The following is a 24,069-nucleotide window of genomic DNA, read 5'->3' on the forward strand; positions in this document are numbered from 1 at the left end:
TTTAATTTAGTTTCATTTTGTTTCATTTTCTCGCAAGGCCTGACTGAATGTGTTGGGTTTCGCTGCTGGTCAGGGACGGGCACAGTAGCTGAATGGTTAAAGCGTTGGACTTTCGATCTGAGGGTCCCGGGTTCGAATCACGGTGACGGCGCCTGGTGGGTAAAGGGTGGAGATTTTTACGATCTCGCAGGTCAACATACGTGCAGACCTGCCAGTGCCTGAACCCCCTTCATGTGTATACGCAAGTATAAGAACAAATACGCACGTTAAAGATCCTGTAATGCATGTCAGCGTTCGGTGGGTTATGGAAACAAGAACATACCCAGTATGCACACCCCCAAAAGCGGAGTATGGCTGCCTACATGGTGGGGTAAAAACGGTCATACACGTAAAAAGCCCACTCGCGTATATACGAGTGAACGTGGGAGTTGAAGCCCACGAACGCAGAAGAAGAAGAAGAAACTGCTGGTCAGGCATCCGCTTTGCAGATGTGGTGTAGCATTTGTCCAGTGATACTTGAGCATCTGAACTGACCCATGTGTTGACTGTATATCTGACTATTGCAGAGAGGGGAAGAAACACATTTTGCCAAGGTGCACGCCCCCTATGAAGTCCTGAGACGCTACGCCGACATTTTGAAAATACGACTGCCCATGAAAGAGGTCGGAAGTGTGAGAAATGTAGACGGTCTGAAGAAGGAGAGAGTGTTGTGTTGGTAGACTGGTAGAAAGACAGATGATTGTTTAGATGTTTTCGGTTAAAGATTAAGAGGCTTATTTGATTTGATTCAATTTAAGAAAAGAAGGTGATTGATACGGCATGTATGATTTGATTTCGTTTTGTTTAAATGACACACAGTGTGAGAGTAATAGACAGTAGTAGTGCTATAATGTTTCAGTTAAAGGAGAGAGGGTTATTCAAAAGAAATTATTGAATAAGATTGATACCAATATCAATATTGATTAAGAAGCGTGCAAGTACTTGACTATTGTTATGATTTAGCTGTTGTGGAGTGAATCTTCAAATCTATTTCTTTATTTAGTTTTTTTTTTCTTCATTAGTTAATTGTTTGGTCACTAACTTAATTTGTGCTTTTTTGTTTTTTTGGGTTTTTTTTTAATCCCCTCTTTTTATCTTTTTTGCTGTCAAGTTTTTTGTCAGCTTATTACTTTCTTTCATTTTATTCCCCCACCAGATTGTTCATTTGGTGTAGCTTTCCTGACACGCAATGTTTGGCAAAAGTAACAATCAAAAGCTGAAATTCTTAGACTATTTTCATCGTGTTTTGTGCACAGTGGCTGTTTTTTGATTGCACGTTGATTAATGAGAAAGGCTGTTGAGATGCTAAGTGTGGCTGCATTGTGTGAAGAGTGAGTAGGGAGATGAAAATGTGATATCGTTTGGACTTTGTAATTTGGTGCACGCTTCAGTATTTGTGAACATGTTTTGTTGGATTGAGATGTTTTAGGTAGACAGGATTCCTTAGAGATAAGATCAGCTTTATTGTATGTAAACGTAGAGAAATTTGCGTTTTGGTTCACGTGTACATGACATTGAACATGTAAAGTGCAATCACTTTTAGAACATGACCAGTTCATTAAAATATGCATCACACAATAACTTATTGAATGAAATCAATATTGACAAAGTGAGAAAACCACGTCATTCAGATTGAAGTATGATAAAAAGACAACATTCATTTCCTGCAACACATATGCTCATCCACTAAGTTTATGTTGGATAAGTGCTTAACATCATTTCTGGTCTGAAGAGTGTGTGGCAAACAGACAAGGACTGGTATTTCTGTTAAGAGATTATTTGAAAGGATTTTTTTTTTCTTTAAAAAAAAAAAAAAAGTGAACATACAGTTAATTTCTTGTAAGAATTTCATAGTATGATGGTTATCTATTAATATTGTTAAGATATAGTTTGAAAATTGTTTTGTTTTGTTTTTTCCTGAAAAGAATAATCATAAATACTGTTTATATTTTATCATTGAATTTCAAAGTACAATGATAGTATGATTTTTTTTTAATGTATTAATAGATAATTTGACAGGTGCATTTATGGTTCATGACATGATTTTGTTTACATGCATCCTTCATCTCATTTGCGTGTGTGTGTGTACTTCAGAATGAATCGTTGAATCCCACTTTCGTGACGGTAAGCCAGAGCACCCCCAAAATCATGTTTGAAACTGTCAATATCTATATCTTTGCCGATCATTCTTCAACATTTACATCAGATAATCCCCCCCCATAAAAAAAAAAGCATGCAATACTCTTTTCACCCAGCAATTAAAAAAAAAAAAAAAAAGTATTATTTTCACTCTGTGAATAAACAGTGTAATAAATTGTCCCATGTAAAGAGCATGCAAGTAAATTACTTTAAATGACAACTACAGGTAGGAGTTGTGTAATATGTGAAGCAGTTAATGTATGCCCACCTGAAATTGTCATGGCATGTTTCATAATAATCATACTCATTCAGGAACAACGAGTTACTAACAAGAAACTGTACAGCACTAGTTAACATGAAGCACCCATACAAAAATCTACTAACCAGGAAAAACAACAACAGAAGAAACAAACAGAAAAAAAGCCTAAAAGAAAAAACTTGTTTGAACGTCTCTGGACATCAAGAAACAAATAAATCCCCCCCAAACAACAAAGAGATAATGATAATAAATGAGTCTTATTGACTGAAACATTCAGAATCATAACATTTTGAACATTGATTTACTCTTTGAGATGCAAAGTACTCAAGAAGTGGAACCACACTCAGTGTTATAAGCTCTGTTGGGATGGACGTCAGCAATAAAGATTGTAAGCTGGACAGATGCTAACCCAGACACACCCTCCACTGTTTATTTTATTTTATTTTTATTTTATTTATTATTATTATTTTTTTAAAGAAATTATAATTATCCATAGATGCTTCCCAGGAAGCATAACTATGAAGCCACAGTCAAAGGAAAAACTGAGATTACCCCCCATCTCGCTAAGGAAATAATGATGTTATTCTTTATCTCACTAAAAACAAAACGACAACAACCAAACTTTTGTTGCTCCTCATCATCTTGCTAAGGAAAAACTGTTATTACTCTTCATCTATCTGAGAGAGAAAAAAAACACCTGATATTATTCCTCATGTCCCTTAGGAAAAAAAATACACATTACTCCTCACATCCCAAGGAAAAAACTGATATTACTGCTTATGTCCCTGATGAAAAACTTATATTACTCCTCACCTCATTTAGGAAAAACTGACACTACTCTTCACCTCATTGAGGAAAAACTGATATTACTTCTCACCTCATTAAGGAAAAACTGACACTACTCTTCACCTCATTGAGGAAAAACTGATATTACTTCTCACCTCATTAAGGAAAAACTGACACTACTCTTCACCTCATTGAGGAAAAACTGATATTGTTCCCCATCTCGCTAGGGACAAACTTATATTACTTCTCGTGTTCCCAAGGAAAAAATGAGATTACTTCTCATGACCCTAAGGAAAAACTTAGATATCTCCTCACATCCCTAAGGAACCACTGATATTATTCCTCATGTCCCTAAGGAAAAACTCATATACTTCCTCACATCCCTATGAAAACACTGAGATTACTCTTCACGTCCCTAAGGAAAAACTGATAGTACTCCACATGTCCCTAAGGAAACGCTGATATTACTCCACATGTCGCTGTGGAAAAAAACAACTGGTATTACTGGTCACCTAACCCTAACCCCCCCCTTGTACACTTTTTTTGTCTGGAGGCAGGCATGGTGTTTGCAGGGTGGGCGGTGTAGAGGCTGCCACATTACTTCCTGGTGGTGGCAGCTGTGATCGGCTTCTGATGCTTTTAACTGACTTGCTTTTTCCAGAGCCTAGTCCGACAGCATGGGAAGAAGTTCCACACTTGGCAGGTTAGCACTACTACTGGAGGGATGGGTACTTCTGAATGAACTGTGTGTGTGTGTGTGTGTGTGTGTGTGTGTGTGTTGTTCGTCATTCATCTCATGTCACTCGTGTCGCTGTGAGTATGAATGAAGATTGTGCTGTTTTGTTGGTGTCTGCTTTTTGGGTCGTTACCTCATGTTTTGTCGCTGTTTTGTTGACGTCATCGTTTGAGGGTGATTCTTTTAACTTGAGAGTGGTGGTGGTGACGGTGTGGTTTGGGTGTATTATATCATGTTCATTTTGTTGAAGTTATCCATTATTTGTGTGTGTATCCATCTTTGTGTCTGTCTGGTTGTTTCGTTTACCAGTGCTGCAAATCATTACTGTTCAAGTGATTGGTAATGCATGCAGGCAGGTGTGCACTCACACATACACACACACACACTCTCTCTCTTTCACACAACGCCTTTCACACACACACACATACACACAGCGACACACACACACACACACACACACACACACACACAGACGTGTTATTGAAATGTGGATGTTTATTTGTCGCTCATCATTCTGTGGAGGCCTTGTGTGTGTGTGAACTATGTATGAGAAATGGAGCTAGAGTATGGTACCTCCAGAGAGTTAAGAAATAATGAACACACGGGGGTCCACGCCAGTCAATCCTTCTAGGGCCCACGAACTCATAATACATTCTTCCACCTACACTTGAGTGTAAATGATAATGAATCGGAGGCACTGTGACCTGAATAGTTAGGCATTGGACTTCTGATCCAGTGTTGACCAGTGATCAGGGTTTAAGGCCCTGTTTGAGTGTGGTGTTGTGTCCTTCGAAAAGGCAACTTTACTACGGTTTTCCTCATTACACCCAGGCGGGAATGGGTACCCGACTTTGGTAGGGGATTTTTGACAGGCCCAATAGCCGAGTGGTTAAAGCGTTTGACTTTCAGTCTTAGGGTCCTGGGCTCGAAGCTTGGTGACGGCGCCTGGTGGGTAAAGGGTGGAGATTTTTCTGGTCTCCCAGGTCAACATAAATTATGTGCAGACCTGCTAGTGCCTGAACCCCCTTTGTGTGTATACGCAAGCAGAAGATCAAATATGCACGTAAAAGATCCTGTAATCCATGTCAGCGTTCGGTGGGTTATGGAAACAAGAACATACCCAGCAAGCACACCCCTGAAAGTGGAGTATGGCTGCCTACATGGCGGAGTAAAAACGGTCATACAGGTAAAAGCCCACTCGTGTACATGAAAGCAGAAGAAGGCGGAGGAGGTTGGGGATTGTTAGAATTGACGGAAGGAGAGGACTGGGCCCCGCCTTCCTATGCCAACACCTAAACACAGTGGATATCAGTTCGCTGTCCTGGTGGATGAAAAAGGCTATGGGTCCTTTAACCATCTAACCTTTTTTTTAATACTCAGTAAACATAGGTCAGTTATTTTCATTTCTTGAAATAGACATACATTAAACCACACCAGTTTCTTGGAAACAGGTAAATGGAATATACACAGTGATAAACCATGATACTCTTTTTTTTCTTTCTTTTTTTTTTCCTTTTTTTTTTTTTAAGACTGTAATGTGGTTGGTAGTTTTGAGTCAAATATAATCATTTACATTTTATTTTAACTGATGTGTTTTTATTTTCAGGGAAAAGTATTTATCCTTTTTTTTTTTCTTTTTGTTTCTGCAGTAGATCTTTCAGTTTTCGTATACGTGCTTCATTAGGTTCAGCCTATCCTTTTTTTCCCCCCAATTTCAGTTACAATTTAAGTAGTGACATTTTGCATATTTCTCTTGCGCTTTTGGCTTCTGTCTTTGTAATAGTGGAAATGTTTTGTCATTCTCACTGGAAGGGATTAGGGATCTTATTCATAGAATTATTCAAAATAACTGTGAATGGGGTAAGTGTGAGGGTGGTGAGGGGGGGTAGGAGTGGGAGTCAGTGACAACAATTGTATTTCATGGTCAGTTTTGTGAACAGGCATAATTGTTGAACGTTAACTACGTCTTTTTATGTTTTACCTATAAAAGAAATGTTTTTTTACCATTGGCAGGGCAGAAAAAGTGTGGATATGGTATGTGTGGGTGTGTGTCTGTGTGTGTGCTACCTTTCGACTTTCTCGTGTCTTCTAGAGTCTCAGTTTTCCTGTGTTCTTGCTGTGACGTACTCTGTCATTTTTCTCTGCCACAGTCAGTTTTTTGTTAACTGTTTCCCACTGTAGATCATGGGGGGGGGGGGGGGGGGGGGGGGGTTCTGTGCTGGTTCATTAACCCCTTGCCTGTTGCTGATGAGTTTGCTCATCAGTGAAGGGCTGTCATCTCACTGATACAAGACCGAGCTTACAGGCCAGGATGTCAAAAAGAAAGAGAAAAAAGACAAAGCAGTTTTATTGAATTAATGTTCAAAGACATAGGAAATTATTCATTGGGGCTGTAGAATCTCTGTCTTTTTCTTTTACGAGATCCTGACCTGTAATCTGTGTTTTATATCAGTGAGATGACAGCCTTTCAGTTCTTCAGTTACTGCTCTTTATTTGGACTTCCTCTTGGGGTGTCATTACTTTTATTCACCAGATTCAATGACACCAGTTTAAAGTACCCCCAAAGTATTGACTGTATAAAAAAAAAAAAAGGTGTATTTCAGACTCATGTCATATTGGTTTCATGTCCCAAGGTTCAACAGTAAAGGGGTTAGATGATTTATGTGCAGTAGGTGTGGTTACCTTTAACAAAAATCATCCGTTTTGTTGTTGTTGTGGTGGGGTTTTTTTGGGTTTTTTGTTTTTGTTTTGTTTTTTTACAGGTTCACTTGGTTATACTATCTTATCCTGGGCAAGGAGTATGACTAATTCTTTTTTTTTTTTTAACATGTTCTGTTGGAAGCAGTATGGATTTCACTGCCCTTTTAGTTCTTATTCATTTTTAGCAAACCTAATCTGTTCATGGTTTCATGGAGATTTTACTTTTTTTTTTTTTTTTTATATATAATCATGATGAAATACAGATATGCTTGAGCAAGTTGCCTGCTTACAAAATCAAGACCACTTGCAGTTCAGTCTTCACTGTTGTTAATTGAAACTTTAAAACTCCTAGTGATGATTAACTATTTCATGAGAAAAAAAAATTAGTTGCCTGCTTAAGAAATTACGAATGCTTGTAATTCAGTCTTCCCTGAAAATGTTATTTGAAGATATGAAACTCTTAGTGATGATTAACTAATTCCTGAAAAAAAAAATTACATCCTCAGCCATGAATGATAAACTGTTTTTTTAGTTTAAGTTTAGCAAAAGCATTACTCTGGAATAATATCAACTAACCAATACTCCTCCATCTCCATACCCTCACCCCCTTCTCCCAGCCCCACAAATAACCTCTCTTAAGAGCAACACCACTTGTAGACATGATTGTGAGAGCTTTTGCTAAAGAGAAGAAAAAGGTCATTCACTTCAGGGTCGGTATTTAGACAGAGAGGATTTGATTCACAGACAGAAGGGAGGTGTGTTTGCCGAATACTTTCATGTAGTAGTGTGTGTGCGCGTGCGAGTGTGCATGGTTTTCATCATGTCAGTGCATAGATGTTAGCAGATGAATCAGATACTCAGTGGTTTCTTTGCAGCACATATTTGTTTAGTGAGTGAAGCTGTTCATTTTTATTTTCCGTTTCCTGTTGGTTTTCCTCTTTAAATTCTCTCCTTTTTTTTTTTTTAAGCAAAATGTTTTGGACTGAAGGTTCTGTTTCCATTGTGTGAAGCATGTGATGTGTGTGGCTGTGAAAGATTTTGGCTTTGTTGTTTGAAGTTCGAAAAGAAAAGGGCATGCTGCAGTTTTTGTTGTTTGTTTTTTTTAATTTGAACATAGAGTTGTGCATGCGTGTGAGTCATGAGTATGAAAGATTTCTGATTTAGTGCTGTGTAAATACTTTCATGATTATTGTTAGTATCACTATCGTTATCATTATTATTGCTGTCTTTCTTCTTATTATTATCTGTATTGGTATTATTATTGCTGTTGTTATTTACATTGTACTGTTTGTTCCTTGTGATATCACTGAACATATTCTGCAGTATTCAGAAAATGCTTTTTATTTCTTATTGTCGCTACAGACCTGTTTACCCTGGTGATATAGTTGTAATTTACACAATTTTACGGTCTGCCTGTCAGCAAATTACAATTTTGTGACTTGTTTGTCAAACGAATTTTGAAAGTAGACAGTTTGATCCATTCCCGATCCAGTGTTTTGCATCTACTTTCATTGCTCATTTCAAGTTCATGGGGAACTATTTTCTTAAGCAGAAAACGTTAGCACCTGAGACTTCAAGATGGAGAAATGTTCATTGATTTGATCCTCAAAACCAACCCTACACTTTTTAATATATCATTGTATTTACCCATGATTACTATTTTGTTGCCACAGATTTTGTTTTTGGCTGTGCTTATTGCTGTTAATGCAGCAGAATCAGTTAGGTGTTGGACTTCTGATCCTGTGTCCACCAGTGATCCTTGTTTTGGCATGGTGTTGTGTCCTTTCCTTGGGAAAGGCACTTTACTCTGATTTTCTTCATGCCATGCAGGTGTGAATGCCTTTACTTTGGTTGGGGAAGGTTAAAACAGCAGAAGAAGAGGAATGTATCCCACCTTCCTATACCAAACCTTAGACACAGAGGATGTGAATTCACTGCCCTGATGGCCGTAAAAGGCTTTGGGATCATTTTTATTACAATATGGAAAGTTAAGTGTATCATGTCTAAGTGTAGTCAACGTTGTCTCACAACAAACATACACTAGATACATGTGTTAACCCCTAGGCTGCCTATATGACGAGATAACTTGTCAGCACAAGCATGTACGCTTTGCTGCCACAATGACGAGATAACTCGTCATCTAAATATTCTGACTTTTCCCTGGTTTTCATTAAGTTTGTTGACAAAAATACTGGTAGCTTTAGCTTGGGAAATCTTTCTAGATTCTATTCATTGCTAGAAACCCCATCTACGTCATGAGGCAGTCCTTTATTTGAACGTTTTGGCTGGGTTACTGCCTCAGTGTTTGCCTGGCTCCTCTCGTCGCTCGCTCAACAAAATATCGGACTCCATGCTCAAGACATGCGATTATGTTGCCCAAAATCAACCAAAATTGCTTTCTTTAGCTGATGCTCAGAAAGAATTGAAGTGTAAATTCGAAGGAGAAGACAGTGATGAACTTTTGTAGGACGATTTGATAGAAAATAAAGGAGCAATGAAGAGACTGGCCAAGATACGACTGTCAGTGAGTGATGCTGGCTGTACAGCTGTGGCAGACGACAGAAAGTGACCGAATTTTTAGCAGGACACAATGTGAGCTATTTTCTTGGCACTCAGCCAAACAACCAAAGCGGTCTGGTGAGAACTGGGTGAAGGTGACTGTGTGAGAGGGGTGTAGAGGATAGGGGTGGAGACTGAGGGGGCATGGCGCCACATCCATATTATCACTTGGAAAAGTCACAATGCATTGTGTATCTGTCTCTTCAACAACAACAACAACAACAAAAATTATTGTGGTTGTTCTAGTATAATTTCTGTGTGCAGGTATTATCCATTTGTCCAGAAAATATGATATTTTAGTGCAAATTACCTAACTAATGTTTGTAATAAACAAGTTGAAAATGTGACAAAAAATAAAACATTGATTTCAAAACAACAGCATGTCACTGAAAATATATAAAATGGGAAAACATCATGTGTTTTGTATTCTTTTTAACCTTTCAGAAAATATATACTTCTCTGGGTCTTTCTCCAATAACAAAGAGCACAGAATTATTTGAAAATATATACCCGTTTTTTTGTTGTTTTTTTTAAACCCTGGCAAATAGATTTCTCTTAAATCTTATTTTCCTGGCAGCGAAAGAGTTAAACAGTTCTAGAACTTACTGTGCGGCTTGAACTACATGCTAGCAAAACAGAATCAGATGACTTATTGTTATTGTTCTTCTGTGCAAGCCATCGCATATGTTATTAGATTTACCTTTTCTTTTACATTGTGTTACTTTTGTACTTGAATATTACAACATGACAAAGGGGTAAACAGGTCTGTCTTTGTTTCATACACTGTGTGTGTTGTGAATAGCCTGGGTAGGGTTTTTTATACTGATGTTCTGATTCTCTTTTCAAACTGAAAATTAATGTTGGTGTTGTGGTGGAGAGAAATATTGGCCTTCATATTTTAGCGCTTAGATAATTTGTTGTGGAGTGAGACAATGTGGTAACTCAGTGTAAAATGTGTCCGTGTTTGTTCATTGCCTTTATTAGGGTTGACAGTCTTCAAGTTATCATCTTTCTGCATTAAGTGATATTAGAAATGGGTTGACATGTTCCTGATATTTGTTGGTCTTGTTTGCCGTTGAGTGGGCAAAGCAGATATTGAAAAAAATAATTGATTTCAGAATATGAATATGATATTTTAGATGTTCCCTGTTTGTTGTTTTCCATTCTGGGTGCTATATATTTTGTGTTATGCTACAGCCAACCAAGAAATGGAAAACCTTTCAAACTTTATTATTTGTGTACAGAAAATTTGAACATTAACAACACATTCAGGTGATTCACCAGAAATGTATGCTTCTCCCATCTATTTTAGATTTCTGTTCATATATCTGGTCTCCACAAACACGTTCAATATGCACCTCCTAATTACCTGCTTTCTAACGATCAGCATGTTGAGTTTGAGCAGTTCACTTTTTCTGTAATCACTAGCTTCCAAATCAGAGATTTTATGAAAACAGGATAATGAGACATATTTGATGATATGTATTGGCTAGTATCTGTTATATATGTGTGTGATTTTATGAGTTTGCATGTGTACATACACATGTATATAGCATACACACAGCTGAAAACATGCATACAAACATACACATACAGACTTATGTGCCCATTCATGCACACAGACACACAGACTCTTGCATGCACATACAAAACATGTATTTGCACACACGTGCGCACGAACATGTGCATACACACACACAGGAATGTAAATTAGCATGTATGTATATATATCCCCATTTACAAAGAGTACGCATAAGCTGTTCAAAAGAGAGACTTACAGAGAGAGAATGTTTGTGTGTGTTTTTCAGTTTATATCTCTTTTCACATAGGCCATGTATGTATGTTTGTGTGTGTGTGTGTGTGTGTGCGCGCGCGCGCAATGAAGCACCAAATGTAAATGCAGATGTATGTATCATACATAACCTTGTTTGCAGATGTGAGTGAAATGCAGTTAGAGATGTGTGTCTTCATGTGTGTCGGAGTGAATGTGAGTGTAAGAGAGAGAGAGAGAGAGAAAGGAAAGGTTTTATCAGCTAGCCACAAAGTGTCAATACAATTGTAGGTGTCTTTTTTAAAAAAATTCAAAATTCTTGTGAAAGAAGAAATCAGGAGAATGGAATTTGTGAGGGTGTTGAACTTCAAATTTGTGTGAGTCACGTATCATGTGATTTTTTTTAATTTTTTTTTTTATTAGAATTCTTTTGTCTTATGAAAGAAATAAAAAAAATTTGGGCTAGAATTATATGTGAATTAGAATGAGACTTGCTAAAGAAGTGAAAAATGTAAACCAAGAACGAAACCACACATACAGTGACCACAGTCACGCACATAGCAATGATCACAGTAGATATAAGATAATTAACTTGAAGTAAACCACTCATGACAACAGTCACATTCACACGCATGCAACAATCACAGAGTATGGACAATGGACATACAATATCATACTGTTGTGAAACAGACAAATAACTGTATGCTATTCAACAGTAATTTAAAATATAGCTGTTATATCACGCACACATATAGTATCCATACTCTGGCATACATTTTGTGGAGTCACATCATTCATGACAGTCGTTTCACAGAGAAAGAACTGAGAAATAATCCCAGTTGCACAACCTTTCATCAGAGCCCAGTCCACTCCGTGTCAACGCAGCTGTGGGGGGTGGCGGGTCGATGCTTCCAGAAGTTTCTGGTTCCATTCCAAGTGGACCGCGCTGCCGTGCCCTCGTTGAAGCGGAAATACACCTGTCCTTATGCTGCTGACAAGGAGTACTTGTAAGTACAATACAGTACAATACAATACAATACAACACAGTGCAATACAGTACAGCATAGTGCGATACAATACAGCACAGTGCAATATGATGCAGCACAGTGCGATGCAATACAGTACAACACAACACAATACTATAGAATACAGTGCAACACAAAATAATACTGTGCGATACTATGCAGTTCAGTACAATACAATATAGTATAATATCATTCAAAGTATATTGTTATATTGCGATGCAGTACAGTATCTTCTTCGTCTTTGTTCGTGGGCTGCAACTCCCACGTTCACTCGTATGTACACGAGTAGGTTTTTACATGTATGACCATGTAGGCAGCCATACTCCGTTTTGGGGGTTAGTACAGTATAATACAATGCAAGTTATATCAAACACACATCAAGGCAGTCGCCATTTGCAGGAAGTAAATGTACTTATGTGATCGGCTGGACTGTTGATAACGCAGCTACCCTCAAAGCGTGGATATATCTGCGCTCGAAAGTGAAAGGCTTAAACAACTGCGGTTTGCCTATACAGTGGGATGCCAGTGGTAGTAGATTTAGAACATATATAGCCTGCATGATTTATATTGTCTCTTTTCTTTTCTTTTTTAACATTTTATAAAAAAGCAAAACTGTTTCTGAAAAGGCGAACCTTGTGTGTGTGTGTGTGGAGATAGGTAGATAGACAGACAGACAGACAGACAGATAGATAGATAGAGATAGATAGATAGATAGATAGATAGATAGACAGATAGATAGACAGATAGATAAAACAGTCATCTGAACGTGTTTCAGGTTCAACATCCCAGAGGACAAGAGTGCCTTGTTCACACCAGCCACACGCAGCTGGATCGTGGACTTCATCCTGCGCCGCAAGAGTTTCTCTGAGGACGACCAGAAAGCCTACTCCTTCGGTCAGTACATAGCTTCAGTTTCTCTGAGGACAACCAGAAAGCCTACTCCTTCGGTCAGTACATAGTTTCAGTTTCTCTGAGGACGACCAGAAGCCTACTCCTTCGGTCAGTACATAGCTTCAGTTTCTCAGAGGCTGACCAGAAAGCCTACTCTTTCGGTCAGTACATAGCTTCAGTTTCTCTAAGGAGGACCAGAAAGCATACTCCTTCGGTCAGTACATAGCGTCAGTTTCTCTGAGGATGACCAGAAAGCCTACTCCTTCAGTACATAGTTTCAGTTTCTCTGAGGACGACTAGATGTCTACTCCTTCGGTCAGTACATAGCTTCAGTTTCTCAGAGGCTGACCAGAAAGCCTACTCTTTCGGTCAGTACATAGCTTCAGTTTCAGTTTCTCAAGAACAAATCCATTATACGCTACACCATGTCTGCTATGCAGATGGCTGATAGCATAACCCAATGCACTAGTCAGGCATTGAGCGCAAGCATATATATTTGTGTATCCATCAGTGGATTTCCTCTTCAGAATTTTACCAGAGGACAACACTTATGCTGCCATGGATTCTTTTTCATTGCACCAAGTGTGTGCTGCACACAGGACCTCAGTTTATTGTCTAATCTGAATGGCTAAATGACTAGAGGCTCAGTTTAATCTTTCAGGCAAACTTGGGAGAAAGGGCTGAGATTGGAAATGGAACCCAGACCCTCACTGACACTGTATAGGCAGTGAGCATCTTAACTCACTCAGTACGGCCAGTCCTCTCTTCTCCTCTACACAGATCCCTCAGATGTCCAGTGGGTGTCTCAATGACCCAACCTTTAGCTTCCGTCGTCAGAATTGTGGTATTCTTTGTCAACATTCACCTCTTCAGTGTAAGAGCCTTCCGCTGGTAATATTTTGATGGTGGTTATTGGGGTGAAACGCTATTAACGTCGTCTCTTTCGCCGTTCGTATGGAGAGAGTTAACCAATTTGTACATAGTTCTATCTGTCACCAGAATATTAATCCAGTATGTTCATGACTGTAATTACAAAGCACATGATGGTTGTCACAAGGATGAAGAACACAAAACAAGCAATGTTCCAACATGTTGCACAATGTTGCACAACACTTGTCATGTCATTGTGAATCATATTTTTAAAACAACTGGAATTACATTTAAAACTTTGCATATAATTATAAAAACAGTGGACTTCAGACAAACAGCCAACAGTGTGTGTCTGCACAATTTATTGAGGAGTTGTCAAGTGGTCAGCAGAACATTAGTTCTCTGTGCTCGACATGGCTGGGTTGTGGGAGTATGTATGATAGCCATGTCCAACTATGACCATCAGAACAGCAGAGGAGGCAACTGCTGTCCTATGTGGCTAGAATTTGATTATAGTGGAGTGATTTACCCAAAATACATCCCCACTCTCTCAGTCAAGAGGGATTTAGGACAGTCGGCATTGTTCCCAAAGGCCAACTCGCCCCTTATGCTGCAGTACTAAAAGTCAGTGCAGTTTTGCCTCCTTGTTTGAGAGTCATAGTCCTTCACAAAAGATTAAGCTGTAAATGACTTCCTATTGCAATGGAGAAACCTTTGATCATACAGCTCTCACTTTGCTGTTGCCGCAACTGTTAGTGTATGGTGTAAGCTGGGGTAGACACCTGCAGTGTTGGTCAGAAAATTTGAGCATCATTCCCCAAAGACACATCTGTGAAGTGGATGACCTTTAACTGTGTGGTCCCAGTCTTGTCATTTGGTTTAAACAAAACTTTATTCAGTAAACATGTCATACATGTACAGATAGACAGCAGAGCAACAACAAGCTAACAGCTAATATCGTGCTCAAGAATGTAATTAAATTCGTTTATTTCGTTTGATGGCTGTTGGACACTACACAAATGTAATTATATTGAAATACACATTTTCCAACTGCATATAAATGACAGTCATTACAGACATTGTTTCCCTTTTTTTTCTTTTTTCTTTTTTTTTTTTTTTTTTGAGCAGCTGTGGAGATTAATATGTTTAGAGAATTTACAATGAATATAAACATCATTTTTAAGATTCATTGTTTACAACAGAAAGCAGAAAAAGGTAAGAAAAACAAGAAGTCAATGAATAAGACAAAGAAGAGAAGAAGAAGATACACATGGAGAGGGAATAACATTACACATAATCATACTTGAAATAGACCAACTAGACAGGAAGTATGGAAAGATTAAGGTACATGTTCAGTACAGAAGAAAAAGTGAGTCACACCTACACACCAAGAACAGTGCATACTTAAAATATACTGGATTCATTGATGAATTTGTGTACAGTTTCAAATATCAGCATGTTTATGTTAAGTTGAAATTGGAATTACCATTCAGGAGAGTATGTATCTGAATATATTCTTGGGAAAGATTTAAAACAGTATTTCTACGGGCCATGCTAAAACGTGGACACGATAGCAAATAGTGCTCAGCTGTTTCTCTACCATTGCCACAATCGCAGAATGGATCATCCACCAAGTGGCAATGAAACATATCATTTTTAAGATCACTTATCTGAAGACGGAGTTGACAATGAATTATTTGTTCCTTATGTTCACCAAAATAATAATATATAGGTACAATGGGATCGTTAGCAGACAAGTAGCGTTTAAATGCACTTAGAGAGTTGCAGTTGCAATTCTTGACATGATCAGGGAGAGAGTTCCACAGGGTTGTTGTAGAAGGAAAGAAAGATTTCCGAGATATTTCAGTGTTACATTTTGGTGCCGTACGTTCTAGAGGTCTACGTGTATGGTATGGGTTCCTTTCTGCAACAAGAGCAGGTAGAAGGTCTAACAAATAGTCTGGACACATGCCACTGATGGCTTTATAATATTGTATAAGTTTGTGCCGATCTCTGCTTTCTTTTAGTGTACAAAAGCCAGACTCACTATATAATTTTTGATGACTGGTTCCACGAACAGCTCCAACAATGATTCTTATTGCTTCCAAATGCAGATCCTCCAGAGAATTTGATAGTGTGGCAGAGCAATTATCCCAAATGATATCAGCATAATCAAAATGAGGTAATATAAACGATTTATACATTATTTCAACGGATTTTCTACTAAAGTTTATACTTACTCTTGAGACAAGAAAGTAACATGGTAACAACACTAATTATACTTTGAATATGTGCGTCCCATTTGCAGTTGTTCTGGAGTAAGATACCAAGATGTTTGTGTTTGTCTGTGCTCAGTCTTGTCTAGCCCATAGCACACTCAGCTCTGACCACAGGCTGATCCCCCCCCCCACCTCTATGGAGCTTGAGAGGTCATGATGTTTGCGGAGACTGTCATGCTTTTCACTTGAAAACATGTGCACATTCAGTAACTCTTTCTGTTTCAAGTAAAACAAAGGGACACAGCTTCGAACCATTGTGTTATTTGTGCTTTTTGTTTTTTGACTTTTTGAAGAAGGTAGAATTTTGTTGTTGTTGCTTCCTAATGATTCATTGACATGGTTTTATAGACTGTTCTTGATCTCTTATGTTCTCTCTTTCTCATGAATCGATGAATGTCCTAATTTGCTCTCTTTCTCATGAATGTCCTAATTTGCTCTTTCTCATGAATGTCCTAATTTGCAGGTGTGAATAAAATGATTGCTGATGGATATTACAGAGCTGCCTACCCTTTGCATGAGGTATGTATTATATGTGCTTTTGTGCGCAACCATAATTATGTCTGTGGGAGGGGCGGGGAAGGTGTGGGGGATGTGACACATTTGAGTTCGGTGGTTTGTGAGTTTGTGTGCTAGTATTTGTAAGCATATGTACATTCCTTACTCTGATTAACCTGTTCCCTGTGCCTATACATCATCAGCTGATGGCACTAAGTGCTTTCCAAGGGCTACAAAGCTGTCTGCAGATGTCCTGCTTCCATTCTGATTTTTCCTTTCTCTGAGTTTGGTTCATTGAGCACAAAAAGATTCTGAATTGCTGGCTTGATCTGTTTATGCTATAGAACTACTATTTAAATGAACATGTCTCAAGAGGAAGACCTCTTACTTCTTGATAATGATTTACTAAATGGACCGTGTGGAAGGCATATGAAGGGGGCTTTACCTCGTTAGCAAAAAAAAAAAAGGTGTTGTAAACTTTAACAAGCTGAAATAGTGGTTCTAGTCAACAGAATTACACAACTTCCCAGGCAGTGCAAATGATTATGGATTGGGAGGTGGATCTGTCTTGTCTGATGATTTGTTTGAGATGACAATGACAGTGACAAAACTGATAGCAACAATTGACCCTTGTTAAGTCAAGCTGTTTTCTGGCACAGAACTGGTTAAAATGTATTTCTTGTGAAGAAGAATCACGCTTATAATTTACATACATGGGATGTACAGAATGATGAGAAACATAAGTGATGAAATGCTTGCAGATAACACACTGATTAACCATTCTGATTCTCCTTCAGACCACAGCCATCTTCTTTAGTCTCTAGAGCACTGTGTTTCTAAGTGTGTGTTTGTGTGTGTGTATGTGTGTGTGTGTTCTTGTGTGCTTTGTATCTGACTGATGTGTTACTGTAAAGTGCTTTGAGAGGTTTGAAAGTACTATATGAATGTAATATCATTGTCATTACTATGATCATTATCATTATTATAAAGGGTTACCAAAAAAATTCAAACGTATGCACAGTTCGTCACCATCACTACTGCATCCATCATGTCCAGTCACTCATCGTCACCCACCCACCTCACCACAAAACACAGTGTGTGACAAACCATGACTTGGCCTCACTGCAGGGCCACTGGAAACCAGGGTCGGCAGAGAACGAGCGCAAACTCCTGTACGACCACTGGGCATGGTGGCGAAACTTCGTCAAGTTCCAGCCCCTCGACCACGTCAGGTCGGTTGTGTTTTGACAATTCCGTTTGTTGCTGTTTATTTTTTTGTTTAATCATTTCATTCCTGAATTTTTATTGTTTTTTTTTATTTTTTAAAATACAAACATAGGTTAGGCTTTCAAGGCCCTGAGCATCACATTGGGTTTATGCATAGGTCAGGCTTCTGCTTCTCTTTTTTTCTTTTTCTTTTTTCAAAGGCGGATGTAATGCAGGGTATATTGATTGGTCTTTCATGCTTTGACACCTTCATGACACTGAAAATTGAAACTATCATTGGCTCTTTGAACGATGAAGAGGGTTTAAACCTTCCCCTCCGCCCTTGTCCGTATTGTGTTATCGTTGGCTGTTTGAACAGTGAACAACATTTATTTCCTTTTTTCCCATATTGAGTATTGCTGCATCTACCAAACAACCACCATTTAAAATGAATCAACCCCAGTCTGGCTCTGTGACGGAGCAATAATTGTCAGCTGTTGGGGGCTCAGTAGGTGATGTCCTACATATGTTGAATTGTACAGACACTTCTGAACACCACCAAAGTGAACTCATCATCAGCATGGCAGTGTATCCTCTGGTGTGTTGCTTCCTGGTGACCTTATATCATAGCTGCCAACCATTCCTAATTTTTAGGAATTTTTCCAAATCTTAGCACGGATTCTGATAACTACGATTTTCTATATATTTTTCCGAATTTCAAAATTTCAACAACAAAAAAGACTCCACAAAAAAAATGTGAGAAACTGAACCTGCTTGCTGGATCCATACACCGATCCATGTGTTTTTCATCTGGAAAACACTTACTGCACACGTGTAAGGCACCAATGCTGTCTTACCAACATGGCGTTGAGCAGTGAAAGCTGATGTGATGTGGGCAGCAAATCAGCACACAAAAAAAGGAGAGAAAAAAAGAAAAGGGGGGTTATCAGCACTTTACTTCACAGTGAAAGGAACAGTCTTCATTTATTGATTCGTTGGGTTACGCTGCTGGTCAGGCATCTGCTTGGCAGATGTGGTGTAGCGAATATGGATTTGTCCGAATGCAGTGACGCCTCCTTGAGCTACTGAAACTGAAACTGATTCATGGCACGCCCACCCCCTCCTGAACCCATTCTCTGACAATGATTCCTAATTTTTGGTCAGGTAGGTTTTGCAGCTATGTAACATTGATAGTTCCCTGTGGACTGTCGCCACTGAGACAGTGCCAGACTGGGAATGAACAGCGGGGAGTAATGCCACTGAAACAGTGCAGATGATGGGGCAGCTAAAAAAAAAAAAAAGAAAAAAAAAGAGAAAATAACATCACAAAACTAATCATTGTCTCCAGACTGAGAAGACAGATAAAAAATTTTTTAAAAGTACCTTTTTTTACATCCAGCCCTGGCAATAACAGACAGGTGACCCAGTTTTACAGGTACTACTTTGGGGAGAAAATCGGCCTGTACTTTGCCCAGTACCTGACAGGTGACATGGTTTTTACAGTACTGCTTTGGGGAGCAGATCAGCCTGTACTTTGAAATCGGCCTGTACTTTGCCCAGTACCTGACAGGTGACATGGTTTTTACAGGTACTGCTTTGGGGAGCAGATCAGCCTGTACTTTGCCCAGCACCTGACAGGTGACCCAGTTTTACAGGTACTACTTTGGGGAGCAGATTGGGCTGTACTTGCCCAGCACCTGACAGGTGACCCAGTTTTACAGGTACTACTTTGGGAAGAAGATCGGCCTGTACTTGCCCAGCACCTGACAGGTGACCTAGTTTTACATGTACTACTTTGGGAAGAAGATTGGGCTGTACTTCGGCCAGCACCTGAAAGGTGACATGGTTTTTACAGGTACTACTTTGTGGAGAAGATCGGCCGGTACTTGCCCAGCACCTGACAGGTGGCATGGTTTTTACAGGTACTACTTTGTGGAGAAGATCGGCCTGTACTTGCCCAGTACCTGACAGGTGACCTAGTTTTACAGGTACTACTTTGGGGAGCAGATCAGCCTGTACTTTGCCCAGTACCTGACAGGTGACCTAGTTTTACAGGTACTACTTTGGGGAGAAGATCGGCCTGTACTTTGCCCAGTACCTGACAGGTGACATGATCGGCCTGTACTTTGCCCAGTACCTGACAGGTGACATGATCGGCCTGTACTTTGCCCAGTACCTGACAGGTGACATGGTTTTTACAGGTACTACTTTGGGGAGAAGATCGGCCTGTACTTTGCCCAGCACCTGACAGGTGACATGGTTTTTACAGGTACTACTTTGGGGAGAAGATCGGCCTGTACTTTGCCTGGCTGGGGTTCTACCTCTTCATGCTGATCCCTGCCTCTGTCGTTGGTCTGTTCGTCTTCATCTATGGCCTGAGCATCATGAACACCAACACACCCAGGTACTAACGATAATAATGATTATGATAATGATAATCATAATAGTCATAATAATGTTTATGATGATTTTTATCATAGGTAGCAGTAGCGTTGTTAATAGTGTAGTTATTATTGCAAGTATTATTACCATTATCATCATTACTGTTAACATCAGTATCATCATCAGGAGCAGTAGTAGTTGTAATAGTGTTATCATCATCATTATTATCATTATCATCATGATCACCATGTCATCATAATTATTATGATAATCAGACAATCATTATCATCATCATTATATAGTAATCATCTATATTATCATTATGATCATTATGATTGTTATCTGACAGCCTGGAGGTGTTACATCAGAGCACCAACATCACGATGTGTCCACTGTGCAACGTGCAGTCCCCTTACTGGAATCATTATTATTATCATCATCATTATTATCATTATCATTGTTGTTGTTATCTGACAGCAAGGAGGTGTGTGACCGAAGCATCAACATCACCATGTGCCCGCTGTGCAACATGCAGTGCCCCCCAAAAGAAGTGTCATTATTATCATTATCATCTTTATCATCATCATCATCGTCATTGTTGTTGTTATCTGACAGCAAGGAGGTGTGTGATCGGAGCGTCAACATCACCATGTGCCCGCTGTGCGACGTGCAGTGCCCCTACTGGAACCTGTACGAGGCGTGTGGCTACGTGTCGGCCAGCAGACTCTTTGACAACGGCGCCACCGTCTTCTTCGCCATCTTCATGTCCCTGTGGGGTGTGTGTTCTGCAGGCCTGTCTGTTAGATTATAGATTTGAAATTATGATGATGATAATGAAGCGCTTTTCTATAGCGCTGTTCCTTCACAGAGAGGCTCACGGCGCTTCACAAATTGAATGTAACAATAAAGAAGCAACAGTTGTCAAGAAAATTCAAATAAGCCAACAATCACTCATGGCGCTCCACAAATTGCATGTTGCAGTAGAGAAGCAACAAGGGTAGGGAAAAGAATCAGCCATGAAGAAACAGTCGCCATCCTTGCATCATAAACAACACACACACACACACTCGCACATGCACACTCACACACACTCACACACACACACACACACTCACACACACTCACACACACTCACACACACACACTCACACACACACACTCACACACACACACACACACACACACTCACACACACAAGCACCTTCACCCACTCACACACGCACAACACTGGAAAAATTAGTACATGGAACTCTTAAGCTTCATAGTACTACATGTGAAAAGTATACAGATGTGAGAGATGGTTTTATCGCTACTCTCTTCATAATATTCTGTGGCAGTTTTTTAGATGATAGTTCTATGTTTTAAATGTGTGAATGCATTCTGAGAATGAGTGGAGTGATAGGGTTGCTTTATTGGTATGGCATGCATTAGTTATACAATCTGTTCGACACCTGACACAGTTCATTTACTAGCTGTGGTTATGTTCAGTATGTTCTCTTGTTCATCTGTTTATAATCCTCCATACCCCAAAAGGAATGAAAGGAAATGAAGTCTTGAATCTTGATGTTGGGAAGGTTGTTGGGGTTTTGTGTTGGTGAAGAGGCATGCTGGTGAGGGATAAATCTTTGACTTTTGATGTCATTGCGGGCGAGAAATCGTATGTTCAGTGTATCAATGTGGTGTTCATGGTTTATTTTTGTTTGTGTGAGAGAGAAGTCAAGGTGCAGAATTACCTGTACATGTACAACAGATAGATCAAGGCATATTTGAGGCAACGATGTATTTGTTCTGTGTTGTGCATATATTCTGTGTAGCTTATTTAGGATTTAAAGGCTATGCCAGTCTTGAATAAAAGCTAATTTGTGTTTGTATATTTGTTCTAGAATTGCTGCTGTGTGCATATGTCAAATGATCGATATAAGGACATGCCCAGCACTTCCTTTTTCAAGGAAGTGTCTGGGTTTGTTCCAATGTACCTGTTAATTACCTGTGTGCTAGCTGAATTGGTAGCACAAGCAGCATTGACTTGAAGTTGTGTACCTTGTGAGTGGAGAGAGTTACCACTCTTTACTGTTTGTTTGTTAATCATTTGTTCTCCTGGAGCCAGTTGCATTGTTCGGACAGAAGAGCCTACTATGGTCGTAACCCGCTACTAACTGTGTGTAGTATGGAACTGACCAGTGGCGTAGTTTGGTCAACATAGGCATTTAGTTACATGTAACTGTCAAAAAGTTAGAACCAAGCAATGCAGTGGGCTCCTGGTCTCATTGTTCATTCATTGAAAGGTGGATGAAGACCTGGAGAAAGGATGTGGCATGGAACAGGTCACATGGCGACTTGTCCCTGTGTGTGCAGGTACCCTGTTTCTGGAGTTCTGGAAGAGGAAGGAAGCTACCATCCAGTACAAGTGGGACCTCACCAACTTTGTGTCCGCTGAGGTATGTGCACTATTTTCAGGGTCGGGTGGGGTGGGGTGTCGGTTTGGGTTTCTTCTTCTTCTTCCTCGTTCGCCTCCCATTAGATGAGCAGCCCGGTGTCCTCGATGAAGGCTGCCGTCCGTCGCAGCTCCTCCAGGGTGCCGTACAGCTTGGCTTCCACTGCTGTCGGTGTTGGCCAGTACTTCCTCCTGGATGCTGCATGCGTCGTACAGTCTTGAAGGATGTGGTCAGTTGTCATTGGTGGTTTGGGTTTTAATTTACTGTCCCACCACCTGCTCTTTGTCGGTGGCATTATTTCCATGCCACTCATTCTGAATCCCCTGTATGCAACCAGACCTTTTTTGTTTGTTTGTTGTTTTTAACGTGTGTGTGTGTTTTTTGTTTTGTTTTTGTGCTGTACTGTACACTGAACTGAACTGAACTGAACTGTGCTGTGCTTTACTATACTGCACTTAACTGTATTGTATTCTGTTGTATTCTGTGGTATTATATTTTTCTCGCAACAGATGTGTCTGTGTGAAATTTGGGCTGCTCGGTTACTGAAGCATAGAAATGATGACACTTTGATGGGTGTGCACTGTTCTGTCTGCCTGCCTGTCTTTTCTTGTCTCTGTCCCTTTCTCTGTCTCTGTCCATCACTATAATGTCTGTCTCCAGTGTATCTGCTTTTTCTTTATCTCTCTCTCACTTTCTCTGTCTTTCTCTCAGCCTCTGAGTGTGAGAAAACAGAGATGATGGAAAACTGTGTCAAAGTGAAAAATACATATCTGTCAACAAACAAGATAAACAAGAGAGGCAAGGCCTTCAAGACTCACTTGTGATACACTTAAAAAAAAAAAATCCAAGCTTTTTATGTATTGAGTATAATTTCAAAATGTAATGTTTAAGATGAGAAAGATCAGTTTAAAGCAAATTATGTCCCCTGGCATTAATTACAGAGTAATTTCCCTTCTTTACTATCTGCACCAAAACGTTTGCAAAATAAATAAAACTTCCATGCTTAGCAAAAGAAGTTCCTGTTTGAACAAAAAATGATAATAATGACTGCTCTTGTTGTTGGGTCAGAATATCAGATCAAAGTGCCAAGTTTAGAGAATACAAAAAATATAAATATAACAGTAAATGCAGTTTGCATATAATTAGGCTTCATTTTTTAATTTTTTGTGCCCATCCCAGAGGTGCAATATTGTTTTAAACAAGATGACTGGAAAGAACTGAATTTTTCCTATTTTTATGCCAAATTTGGTGTCAACTGACAGTATTTGCAGAGAAAATGTCAATGTTAAAGTTTACTACGGACACACACACACACACACAGACAACCGAACACGGGGTTAAAACATAGACTCACTTTGTTTACACAAGTGAGTCAAAAATGATCTTGATGGTGAGAAAGGTCACAGCTGTCAGTCTGTATTTTATTGTATTACTTTTCGTCACTACATTGTGAAATTTGGGCTGCTCTCCCTTGGGAGAGTGCATCACCACAGCACA

The 24,069-nt window shown here is 39.4% G+C and overlaps 1 protein-coding gene across 7 annotated transcripts in view; it reads left to right on the forward strand.

The window, feature by feature from the left end:
* LOC143298201 (anoctamin-1-like) overlaps positions 1–24,069 on the forward strand; it is an 82,863-nt gene that overhangs the window by 37,645 nt on the left and 21,149 nt on the right. For all 7 annotated transcript variants that reach the window (XM_076610971.1, XM_076610974.1, XM_076610970.1 and 4 more), the window contains 9 exons: positions 567–662; positions 3,885–3,926; positions 11,848–11,996; positions 12,790–12,908; positions 16,518–16,573; positions 17,678–17,781; positions 20,025–20,159; positions 20,753–20,913; positions 22,493–22,575. In XM_076610971.1, the coding sequence (XP_076467086.1) occupies positions 567–662; positions 3,885–3,926; positions 11,848–11,996; positions 12,790–12,908; positions 16,518–16,573; positions 17,678–17,781; positions 20,025–20,159; positions 20,753–20,913; positions 22,493–22,575 (945 nt within the window). The remainder of the gene's footprint in view (positions 1–566; positions 663–3,884; positions 3,927–11,847; positions 11,997–12,789; positions 12,909–16,517; positions 16,574–17,677; positions 17,782–20,024; positions 20,160–20,752; positions 20,914–22,492; positions 22,576–24,069) is intronic.

The sequence above is a fragment of the Babylonia areolata genome, chromosome 23, assembly GCF_041734735.1.
Source record: "Babylonia areolata isolate BAREFJ2019XMU chromosome 23, ASM4173473v1, whole genome shotgun sequence".
Lineage (NCBI taxonomy): Eukaryota > Metazoa > Mollusca > Gastropoda > Neogastropoda > Buccinidae > Babylonia > Babylonia areolata.